Source organism: Colossoma macropomum, unplaced genomic scaffold (genome assembly GCF_904425465.1).
Source record: "Colossoma macropomum unplaced genomic scaffold, Colossoma_macropomum, whole genome shotgun sequence".
In the NCBI taxonomy this organism is placed as follows: Eukaryota; Metazoa; Chordata; class Actinopteri; order Characiformes; family Serrasalmidae; genus Colossoma; species Colossoma macropomum.
Window position 1 is genome coordinate 8490828 of NW_023494793.1, and position 12186 is coordinate 8503013.

At 37.8% G+C, this 12186-nt stretch overlaps 1 protein-coding gene across 1 annotated transcript; it reads left to right on the top strand.

Annotated features, from left to right (window-relative positions):
• Positions 1-3786: 3786 nt before the first annotated feature.
• LOC118812869 (pepsin-3-like) lies at positions 3787-9514 on the top strand. Its single transcript, XM_036577974.1, has 9 exons — positions 3787-3884; positions 4300-4441; positions 4981-5098; positions 5250-5368; positions 7336-7535; positions 7817-7930; positions 8819-8963; positions 9120-9218; positions 9365-9514. Exons 1-9 carry the CDS (start codon positions 3832-3834, stop codon positions 9497-9499), a joined length of 1125 nt encoding a protein of 374 aa, XP_036433867.1. The 5' UTR covers positions 3787-3831; the 3' UTR covers positions 9500-9514.
• The last annotated feature ends 2672 nt before the right edge of the window (positions 9515-12186 follow it).

A 12186-nucleotide genomic window follows, 5' to 3' on the forward strand; every position in this document is an offset into this window, starting at 1 on the left:
GATATGTTATATGCTTGTGTTACAAGCTCCAAAACCCAGTGTTTAAGCTAGATGTATAGTATTAAACTCAGTGTGAAAAATGGAATTAGCTGGATAAAAGTAGCTTATTGTAGCAGTGGTAATAAGATACATACAAAGACACTGATACTTACAAAGATTCTGCTTTAAAGTCTGATATGTAATGACATATGACAAAAAAGTCCATGAACTCAAATGAAGTCCATGAAAAAATAAGCTAGCAGTTCTTGGGGGGAGGTGGTGGGTTGGGTACATTGGGTTCATCCCCCCAAATCTAAAAGAAGGAGGGCGATGTCCTCCCAATCCTAGTCCAAAGCTTGAGAAAAGCTGCTTTAGTGCAACTGCATACAACAGCCTGAAAACAGCTGCTTTAGTGAAACCACATATAACAGTAAGGATTTTAAGCTGTGGTGATGCTACAGCAACCAAAAAAGTGTGCAATTTTCACATGCTCATGTTTCACTCACTTATTTGTTCCCTGTCATGCAGGGTTTCCAGATTTGCAGGTTTCCTTACAAATCCATCTGGTTTGAAAGTGCAAAACAGGTGTGTTTTATATAGTTGTAGTGTGCATTTATCTTTGGACTACTTTCTAAATGTACTGCAGCCGTGGAAAGAGGTTTGAAAGTGAAAACAAATTGTCGCATGAATGCATGTCAATCCTAGTGTTGAAAAGCTGGCAACCCGAGGATGCACGTAACAGAAGAGAAGTGACAGAGGAGCGTGGCTTGTTTGGTGGTGATGCTGACCATTCTTAACCTCAAACATGTCAGGGACATATTTTATTAGCTGGTTAAAACAGCACAGCTAGCTAGCTTCAAGCCCAAAAATAATGCAATTTATGCATGAAAGCCAGAAAAAAACACTTTTTTTTAATTTATGAAGTATTGTTGATGGTGTTTGTGTGTTTCCATATCATCAGATGTGGAAAAATTACTGGTGATTAGAAAGTCAGGTGCTGCCTGACCTTGCACGAATCTTTCCTTCAGGAGGAACAGCCAACAAACACTGGCACGCGCAGAAATGTTTCCAGTTGATAAAGATCACAAAAGAACAATGTTTTCATTAGACATTAATCACGTTTCACTAAAGGAGCAAAATCTTTATAGATTATTTATATGATACAAAAGGACAAGAAAGGGACAAGTCTTTAGCATACCTTAAATGTGTGATATGTCCAACACAGAAGTTTACATTCATTTTAATATCTCTTGATCGAATTGTATGTTATATTTATTAAGAATATATTAGCTAAAATTTAAACTAATGCAGTCGTGTTCAGAATTGGGATGTAACAGATTACAAGTATTCAGAATACCAAAATGTGTATCATTCAGATACAAAAGTATCTGTACACTTACACAATGAAGAAAAAAAACATTCTTTAAAAGAAACACCATCAATGTTTGTTTAATTATTCTATCAATCAATGCTTGTTTTAAAATCAGCACACAATGGGTGGTAAACGAACTCTAAAGAGAAACAAACAGCTTCTTTACCAACACTGTACTACTGCTAAAGCCTGAGTAGTCTGATAAATCAGTGTGATGATCCAGTCACTAACTCAGCATTACTAAGCTCTTTTGAGGGATGATTAAACTGAGCAGTCTTGTAGTTGACATGTTCATGACTGATAATCTTAGTATGCTGAAATGAGCATGGATGTCCCTGAAAAAGACGCTGTCTACAAAGCAGCATATCGCTGCTGTTGGAAGAAAACCTTGTTTCTCCATTTTTGTTGTTTTTCAGTTTTTGACATAATTTGAAAATGTCGGTTATCCTTTACATTGTGCCAAAATTTAATGCAGAATGGACCAAAAGAAACGGCCCAAAATTACTTGGAAAAAGTCTGGTTCCATTGACTTACATTAAAAGTAAGGTAGGTGTTTTTCTTTTCCTGTAAAGTTATCGTTTTGTTTTCTTCTGACAACAGTGATGAGTTGCTCCAATACGTGTTTATATCTTAATGCCTTTCAGATGTGTAAGTTACCTATGCCATGGGCTGTAATGCATCCCTATCCCATGATAAACTCTGGTTTTTGAACTTTATGCTAGAAGCTTTATGCTTCTTCATAAACAATCTAAAAATTGACTCACCAGACCACAGCACACACTTCCACTGTGCATCAGATCAGTTTAGTTGAGCTTTAGCTCAGAGAAGTTGGTGGCATTTCTGACTATTATTGACACATGGCTTCTGTTGTTCGCAGACAGACTCAACTTTTGCATTTCTGAGGGCAGAGAATGGTGTTTAATAGCTACAGCTTCTTAAAGTATTCTAGAGTGTTCTGGATTTTATTGCAGTGCCATGGAAGGGATTAAGGGTCATCCGCATTCAGCTGTGGTTTCTGGTCTTGAATTTTATGCACAGAAATTTCTGCAGATTCAATGAATCTTTGGAAAACATTAGGTACCATAGGTGGTGAAATACAAGGTGACTCAAAGAGATCATCCAAATTCAAAATTATTTATTTTACTTGTAAATCAATACAGAACAATGCAATAAATTGTAAATGGTTTAAGTGAGCATAAAGTTTATTATGTCATTTTACAAGTGCTCAATATGAGCCTCCTCCAGCTGTACGGACAACATCAACACGATAGTCAAATTCATCCCAAACTGGATTGAGCATGTCGGGTGTCACTGAACTCATGGCTCTTTCAATGCGATTTTGGAGATCATCCAGGGTTGTGGAACCAACAACGAATGCTCTGAGCTGATGGAGGTTCACTGCCGACGAAAATCATGTTGCACAGTTATGACAGATTCACTCTTATTGAAATGGAGAACGGCAAACGCTTCCTGCTCAGGGGTTGCCATCTCCTCGCAGACTGAAGGGAGCCATCTTCTGGTGACAGTCAGAAACTCTATGATCCTCTCTTTCAATTGGTATGTGATTGGTTCCTAGGCACCTCACGGTTGTAAAAATATGGCGCTTTGAAAACGGATGAATCTTTTTGAATCACCCTGTACCTAAAAATCTTGCAAATCCTTGCCTATAAAAGATGAGGTCTTTCCTGTATGCTGCTTTTGTCCCTCAGAATCATTCATGAATGAGTACATATTTCCAAAAAAAGGAAGGAGTTGATGAGGGAAAATATTAAATATCTTGTGTTTGTAGTGTTTTTGTTTAAATAAAGGTGAAGTTGAATTTCTAAATCACAGGTTTTCTGTTTTTATTTGCATTTCACATACTATCCTAATTGATTTTTGCAATAAATATTTATATGTTTTCTAGATGCTCCCCTTTTGTCTCCTTCACAAACATCCACATCCTAAAATGTATAATTTAGTAACTACATCGAAAAACAACGGAAACTGATTGAGTCATTAATAAGTTATTTGAAGAATGGAAATCTGGATCTGCCAGCAGGTATATGAATTTTAAGAGTACCTGATACTCTTTCATGAGTCAATAAAAGTAATGTAAATTCTAAACAGTGCATAGAATATTTAAGTGTTTCGTTTGCATTAGTTTCATTCATTTGTTAAGCTCGTCAAAGTTAAATATGATGTAAGCTACAGTTTACCTTGCAATGAACAAAACTATCAACCTTGAGGGAAGGGAAAAAAACAAATTTCTCACACACACACAATGTGTATCTGATGTTTCAAGTTCAAATTAACAATTTACCGGTGAGAGAATCATGCGAATGCAGTTATGTAAAAGGTCATGTTTTAGATTCACTGGCTTAATCTGTGTTAAAATCTGGCCGATAAGAAAAACTAAAGATAGAAGACGTGAGCTGACCGTATATAAGGGCTGAACTCTGTGGGTGTGTACTCACTCTTTGAGCCCAACAGTAAAGACAATGAAGCTGATCCTGGCCTTGTGTGCCTTAGTGGCACTTTCTGAGTGCCTCAGGTAAGTGCTGTATATATTCATTTTCTTATATTAAGGCAACACTGGGGACACACTGACAGAATGTGTCTTGGTGTTACTTATTTTCAAATGCTTCTTAAATTCTTTTCAATTTTCAAATTCTTTTTTCTGGATTCCCATTCAGAGACTTTGGGGTTACAATGTTATTCACGTCCAATGCATCTTATTAGAATATAACAATGTGACCAGAATATGATGTGGACAGGGCAGTGTGGCTGGTGACTGATCTATAAATATGGGCATTAGTACTGCATGAGTCCCGAATTTCTTGTGCTTTTGTCGTCACAGTTCCCTCTCTCTCTGGGGTTCATGATGATATTCAGTCCGTTTTACTCTACACTTGTTTTGTGGTTAAGTTTTAAAACCTGTAGAAGTAACACTGTAACCTGTGCTTCAGGGTTCCTCTGATCAAAGGCAAGACTGTACGTGAGAAGATGAAGGAGAAAGGCCTTTGGGAGAAGTTCAGGAAGCAGTTTCCCTACAACCCCACCGTCAAGTTTGTGCAGGATGGTACTGAGTCCATGACCAATGATGCTGATGTAAGTTACCAGAATGTCAAAGTCAAGTCAAAGTGTTCTACCAGCTTAGTGGCATAGATTGATTTATTTTCACAGTATTGAACTTCGTTTTCTTCACCACAGTCAACATTACTACTTACCTAACTCACTAACTAAGTAAATAGTAGTCTAGCAGGGTAATGTGATGTTTATGTGTTACTGTCGGAAAAAAAAAAGATTTAGTTTGCGTAAAACTGAAATGGCACACAACCGATCATGGCACTGTGCCATGTGAAAGTTGTCATGGTCACTAAAAATGAATGATCAAAGTGATCTTTGGTGGCCTCTATTATTTATTTAAAGAGAAAAAAAGACATGAAGATTCATTGGGGTGGGCCAAACTGGGTAGGAATGGGTCCTCCTGGCCCCCCAGCAATGTGTCTGTCTAAAGTGCAAAGTGTCCAAAGTTGTTCAGAGCCAGATAAATCATTTAATAAACGAAAAAAAAACAAACAAAAAACTAAATAGTAAGACATGAAAAGTGCTGTTAACACCTACAAATACGTTGTTGTTCTTCTCAGCTGTCCTACTATGGTGAGATCTCCATTGGCACCCCTGCTCAGACCTTCACAGTGATTTTCGATACTGGCTCCTCCAACCTGTGGGTGCCCTCTGTTTCCTGCTCAGACGAGGCTTGCCGTAAGTACTGATGTGAACACATAGCGGAATGAGCTGAAGTTATTTAATGGTCAAACATAGTGTCCTCCCTCATGGTCAGCTAACTTCTTGAAGGTTTCTTTATAGAGAAGCACAAACTCATTTATCTTTCAACACTATTTCTTTACTTTAGAGAACCACAAGAAGTTCGACCCTGCGGATTCCAGCACTTTCCAGAATGCCAGTGAGGCTCTCTCCATTGAGTACGGCACCGGCAGCATGACTGGATACCTGGCATACGACACTGTGACGGTACTCACTGCATTTCAAAATCCTAACATTGAAAATTAGATGACTTTCCTTGAGGAAAACTAGTAGAGATCAAATCGAGTTTCAGTTTAAGCCTAATCACACATAAAGCTGTAAATGCTTGCTGATGCTGCTACTGATATTGTAGCTTATTATTTCATATTATTAGCTTAAACAAGTTGACATCTTTTTATCCAGCAAAACATCTTTTGAAGCTGCACTATGTACAATTACTTTTATAATAATGTTTTAAAAGTCAGAGTTGAGAGTTGAGTCAGATTTTGCAGTAGCTTGTCAGACCTCTTCACACATCTTTACGTTACACGCACAGATTCACAAAGTAGGTTCAGCTCGATGTTTGGGCCTCAAATGCAAACTCAGCTTTATACTGATGAAAATATAATCATGATAGTAGATAATTCATATACTTCTTTGGAAGACAAAGTTACCAAGTTCTCAGTACTCTTTGAATACTCTTTCAGCATGCTTGCAATCATCAGACCCATCCTCTCGGGGAAGGGGTCTGAAGCAAAATCGACATTACAAATGTCTTCTTCTGCATGTTGCATGCAGTTACACATTTCTAACAATGAGTTCCGTGAATCTCCTGAGCTTATATAACACAGCTTTAATTTATTATAAAATGATATTATTTACCAAAACAATATTTTGTACTGGCTTTTGGCTTTAAGTTTTCACTTGGAACCTCAGCCTGCAAAAACTAGGAGAGAACAATTACACTTCTTTATGCCTCTCAAAGCTAATAGGCCTTTTTCACATTTCCACATATTCGAAAAAAACTGTTGCACAGTCTGGCTGTGAGGGCTCTAATGCTGCGGTACCTTCTTCCAGATGGCAGAACAGAAAACAGTTTGTCTGAGGGGTGTGTGGGGTCAGTCACAATGCTAGTGGCTTTTCAGATGCAGCATCTGGTGTAAATGTCCGTGATGGAGGGGAGAGAGACCCCGATGATCTTTTCAGCTGTCCTCACTATTCGCTGGTATTAGAGTATTAGAGCTTGAAGCAAAAACAGCCTTATCTCAATTTCAATGGTTCGTCAGCTGATGATGAGCAGAGGAAAATGGGTGTGTGCAATTAATAAAGAAATAAACTTTGTCATATGGAGTAAAAGAACCTCTGTGTCTGCATTTCACCACTGCTGACTAACATTACACCGAATGCAGTTTGTGCTTTAAAGTTGCTGCTACAGCCATGAGCCATTCATTTTCTCCCTCAAAAATGATCAGCAACTGAGAGAGGGAGTGCTCGGCAGAGAGTAGATGTTCGTTCACTGGTGCCAGTGGTTCCATCTTAAATGGTGCCTGAGCCACCAGAATGTAACTGCTGCACCATTTAAGGTGGAACGGTAAAATTCAAACTGACTTCAACCTTGCGACTTTTTAGTGTTTGATAGTTTCTTGTTGCAGATCAAACATATCAGGAAACCAAGTGAGTGCTTACAAATCCAAATAAGAAAAATGTCTATAGTGGCGCTACGCTTTAACTAGTTTATCGTTAGTGAGCTGTTTCAACATCTCCAGCTAACATGGCTTATCTAGTGTTTTGGTTATAGTTATTTTCACCTATCCATCGATTTATCACTCTGTAGAGGTTAGCTGACGTTATTATATCCTAATAGCTGTAAAGGATTTTATCCACGAATCATTCATATCCTTTATTTTGTGTGGGCTCCCACATTGTTGCGTGTTTGGTTCTCCAACAGTTCTGAACACATCCTCAAATTATGACAAAGATAAAGTGACACACCTTTCTGTGGTAAATTGAAGTGATACAAATGCCTGTATTTCTGAGGTTAGTAACTGTCTGAAAAGCAATGGCGGAACTAGTTTTACTCAGCGTTTACGCACTTCCGTTTCTTGTGAAAAGGGCCTATTAACTGAATGTAATGAGTGAAGGGAGAACTGAATAATGATATATCAGTGTGCTAATCCTAAAGTCATGTGTTGTAGGTTGGTGGAATATCAGTTAAGGATCAGATCTTTGGATTGAGCGAGTCTGAGGCTGCTTTCATGGCTAGCATGACTGCAGATGGCATCCTGGGTCTGGCCTACGAATCCATTTCCTCCGATGACGCCACCCCTGTCTTTAACAACATGGTGAGCCAGGGCCTGGTCTCTGAAGACGTCTTCTCAGTCTACCTGAGCAGCGAGTAAGATGACACCTGAAACAGTTTGTCTCCAACTAATTCTTACTTTTAACTTGTTTAGGCAACAAACAGCAGCACACAACCCTGAAGAAGTTTGTAAGCGTGCCTTTACAGTCTCAGCAGCAACATGCTTTAGATCAACATCATTGCTAGTTCAGCAATCTCCAGTCTGGCTAAATTCCAACAATATTTGAAGAGAGTTTTAACTTTGGCTGTTGTTTAGTTTGGGTTTGAAAAACTTAAATGGTGGTTCATCTCAACTTGACATCTTTTGAAATCTGCAGTGAGGAGGAGGGCAGTGTGGTGATCTTTGGTGAGATTGACAGCTCTTACTACACTGGCGATATCTACTGGATTCCTCTGTCTTCTGAGACCTACTACCAGATCACCATGGACAGGTGAGCTGTGCACAGTCTGATCATAAACCCATGCATGCTACACTAAAATTCACCATTTCACAATGACTTTTACAAGCATTCTCAAAATGATATGACTGGTGGTGTTGAAGTTGTTTTCGCTCTATTCTCCAAAACAATTTAGAAAATGTAAGTCCTGACTGAATAACCAAGGAGACATAATCACAACAAAAAATGTCAGAGTTAAAATGTTTAGTAAGACCTACCTACATAAACACTCCATAACACATGAATAATTATTATACATTGTATATACATTATACATGAGTGTTTATGAACATATGAACAGCTTCTGCCATTAATTGCAAGATGACATGTGATGTTTTTTGATGTAAATGAATTTGTATTGACCTTAAACTAAAGCGACGGACACTTGTTTTATTTGTAATACTGTTATAAAGCTTCATTCCCATGTAGTGTAACTCATACAGCAGAGGCATATTTAACACCAGATATCAGTTGCATTTATTTCTATTTGAGTTACTTAAACTCATTTAAAAGCAAGTGTCTTTTGTTATTGTAGACTAGATGACAAACATTATGTCATCTTGCTGTTAATGGCATAAAACATCTCTAAATATGAAAATATTGCTTTATAAATATATAATTTAATGCTTATGCATGTAATATGAAGTCCCTATATAGGTAGCCTTCAAATACTCCAACCACAATAAACTCACCATACGTTGAAAATAGTAAGTTAATTTGGACTTTTGCATGGTTTTCTGAAACGTATGTCTGTAAAAGTTAGCACCAAAATGCAGCTTTCAAGCTCCCAGTTCCAGTTCCTCATCTATTTCTTACCTCTTCAGACACTCACCAAAAACTACACTGATGTCATCTACAAATTATCCTTATTGATGTTTGCAGTGTTATCATCAACGGGAAGACGGTTGCTTGCTCTGGTGGGTGCCAGGCTATTATTGATACTGGAACTTCCTTGATTGTGGGGCCAACCAGTGATATCAACAGCATTAACTCTGTGGTGGGCGCCACCACAGACGAATATGGAGATGTAAGTTGATGTACTTAGTGACGATGTCTGATGTTGAAGTTGTCTTGATTCAGGTTAGAAAGTCTAACTTCAGCTCTTCTTCTGATCAGGCACAAAATTTCACTGAAAACTGAAAACTGGCAAATGACATTGTGTGTTCTCGTGTTTGCCTTGCAGGCTATTGTGAGCTGCAGCAGCATCCAGAGCATGCCTTCAGTTACCTTCACCCTTAACGACTACACTTTCACCATCCCTGCTTCATCCTACGTCTCTGAGGTCAGTTCTCTCACACCTGTTAGTGCATATTATGAACTGCATATATATGAATGTTTACTCAGACCTAAAGCCGTATGAAAACTTTTGTTCAAAAATTTCAAAGAATATATTTTGTATAAATAACAAGACAAGCTCTTTTTTTTCAGTCCTCTGATACCTGCACCACCGGTTTTGGTGGCAGCTATGACTCATTGTGGATCCTGGGTGACGTTTTCATCAGAAACTACTACACCATCTTTAACAGAAAGGACAACAGCGTGGGCCTGGCTAAGCTTGCATAAGTGAAGATGGCAAAATCTGTTGGCTTTTTAAACAGAATGCAATGTGTTCACTCAACAGGAGGTACCTATTGTAAACAATAAAATATATACTAGAGCATCAAAACTTTGAAGTCCCTGTGTTTTTTCATTGTGTTTAGAATATAAACAGTTTTCTTTGTCAAGTGGAATACTGCAGCATGAGAGCATGTCATGTGCATTAAGGAAATATCAGAGAATTGGTGTCAACAGCACCCTTTTTGATCGTATTTGGTGCTAGATTACTAAGATAATGGTGTATTGCTACAAGGAAACCCTTTTCTTTCTTATGGATCAGCGTTTTAATACTGGCTAGGACCCCCCATTGCTGTCAGAACAGCCTGAACTAATTGAGGCATGGATTCAACAAAGCACTGGAAACACTGTCTAGAGGTTAAGGTTCATGTTGACATAATAATTGCTGCAGTTCTGTCAGTTGCATGTTCATGCTGTGAATCTCTTGTTGTACCACATCCCAAATATGACCTACTGGATTCAGATCTGGTGACTGCGGAGGCCCCTGAAGTACACTGAGCTCACTGTCACATACATGAAACGTGTCTGAGACGATATGTGCTGTGCTATGCATTCAGCCACATACACATTCAAATTCAAATACGGCAGATCTTTACAATACATCCTTTACAGCTAGCTAGACATTACATAGTCTTTTCTTTTACTAAACAAATGAATTGTTAACTCGCACTATTCGTGCTTATATAACAAACAAAATGTAGCTTTACCCTGTTCTTTCTGCTAAAATGGCTGCTATGTAGCTATAGCACCATTAACTATTCACTTAGGTATCATATGTATACTGGTTAAAAAAATGGACAAATTGCTCTAGAAAATGACAATATTGTCAACAAAAATGTGCTTTAACATCAAATATAAAACTAGATTCTATACATACGTGTACTTAAAACAACTTTTAAACAATATAACCACCTAAAAAGGAAAATATGTGAGCAGCAGGTTCCTCAACACGAGCTTGTGCATTTGAATGAAGAGGAAGACAGTTGGTTGCTCCCCTTACTGGTGATTTTAGGTATTGCAGCCCAGGAAATACTTGCTTCGATTAACACAGATTCACAGAATTAAACACCTTTAAATCTTCATTTATCACTTTTTCTCAGTTTGTGCTTAGTGTGAGAGATCAGCATGAAAAGAAATAGAAGAGTCACTGATTGGACCCCCCCAAAAAATAACACCAATGTTTTTAAGAAACACCATTTTTCTTGCATTTTATATTTTCTTCTATAGTAAGTAGTTGTTACTGAGAGACTCAGAAAGATGTAGTGCATTATTTTTAAATCAAGTTATACAGTACAGCTGGATATTTAATGATGGGAAGCTAAGTAAGAATTAAAAATGCTTACTCAGCTTAAAAAATGCTAATAATGCTTACCAGTCTGGGTGGATGATCATCAAAGGGTTCTTCTGCAGGACTCATTGTGAAGTGCTGGAGCTCCATCACTCAGATGCATGCAGGTAGACGGAGAAAGATAAATAGAGAAATGTGATTAGACAGACGGTTATTGTTTGGTGAATGAGAGACTAAATAAATAAAATCTTTAACCTGTTCAATTTGATCACTCTTCACAGTGTGGACACAGATGAGTAGGGAGGTAAAAAAGTAATAATAGAATCATTTAGAAATACAAGTAAATGAAAAAAGTAGATTTCCAACTGGAGAATATGTTGTCAAAGACAGAATATGGATTAGAATAGTTAAGATACAGATCAGTTAATATACAGATAATTTCTGTTGCACATTCTCTGTATATAAATGAATAAAACACTTTGATAATAGAATATTGTCTTAAAGTCACAAGACACTAAAACTGATATAGTGAAATTAGCTTTAGCTAAAAATGCTAATAACACTTACCAGTCATTGTGAACGATCATTTAATTCACTCGTCCAACATGTAAACAAGAAAAAGAAGACACTGTATTCATTTATCTCCACAATGAGAACTGTACATCATTTTCACATAAAATATCATGATTTTAGAGGATTTCTTTATTTACCTTTACAGTTTTGTAATTCTTCATAGTGCGGGCTCAGATTGAGAGGGAAGTAAAAAAGTGGTATTAGGGTCTTTTAAATATACAGTCATGTTTACTAAACAGTGAATATAAGGGATTGTGGCATGCACCTGTCCCCCGCGCCTGGAACGAAGGCAGGGCCTGAACCCTGAGAAAGGAAGAAGCCCTGCGAGGACAGTAGGGAGAGGAGAACTGAGTGGGGGGACGGTGCGTGAGTCCTGAGCCCTGCCTCCTTAAAAGCTTAGCTTTGGTTTGGTTTCATTGTTGAGTTTGTGTTCAGAGTAAAAGTAAAGTTAATGACAGGTGTGACCTTGAACCCTGCCTCCAGCGTCCTCCTTGTGCCTGGGGTAGCACATGGTGTGCTACAGGGATCATTAATAATACAGAGAATTTCATTAATATTCATTATCCGTGTACAAAAAAGAAAAACACAAACTAACAAAGTGGTTCAAACACTTCAACTGTTTTTACTGGTATTAAATTTCAAGCATGCTAGAAGAGTTATTTATTATTTTACTCTATCAACTTTATTGATTTTATAAGCATACATGACTTGATGCGTAACATAATTTGATGCCTGCAATACTTTCCAGGAAAGTTGGGGCAGAGGGAATATAAGA

Bases quoted from the DNA above. Each gene is read 5' to 3' on its own strand.
- LOC118812869 (XM_036577974.1), top strand. From the start codon at position 3,832: ATGAAGCTGATCCTGGCCTTGTGTGCCTTAGTGGCACTTTCTGAGTGC. The intron at 3,885-4,299 runs GTAAGTGCTGTA...CCTGTGCTTCAG, and splicing joins GCACTTTCTGAGTGCCTCAG to GGTTCCTCTGATCAAAGGCA. The intron at 8,964-9,119 runs GTAAGTTGATGT...TTTGCCTTGCAG, and splicing joins CCACAGACGAATATGGAGAT to GCTATTGTGAGCTGCAGCAG.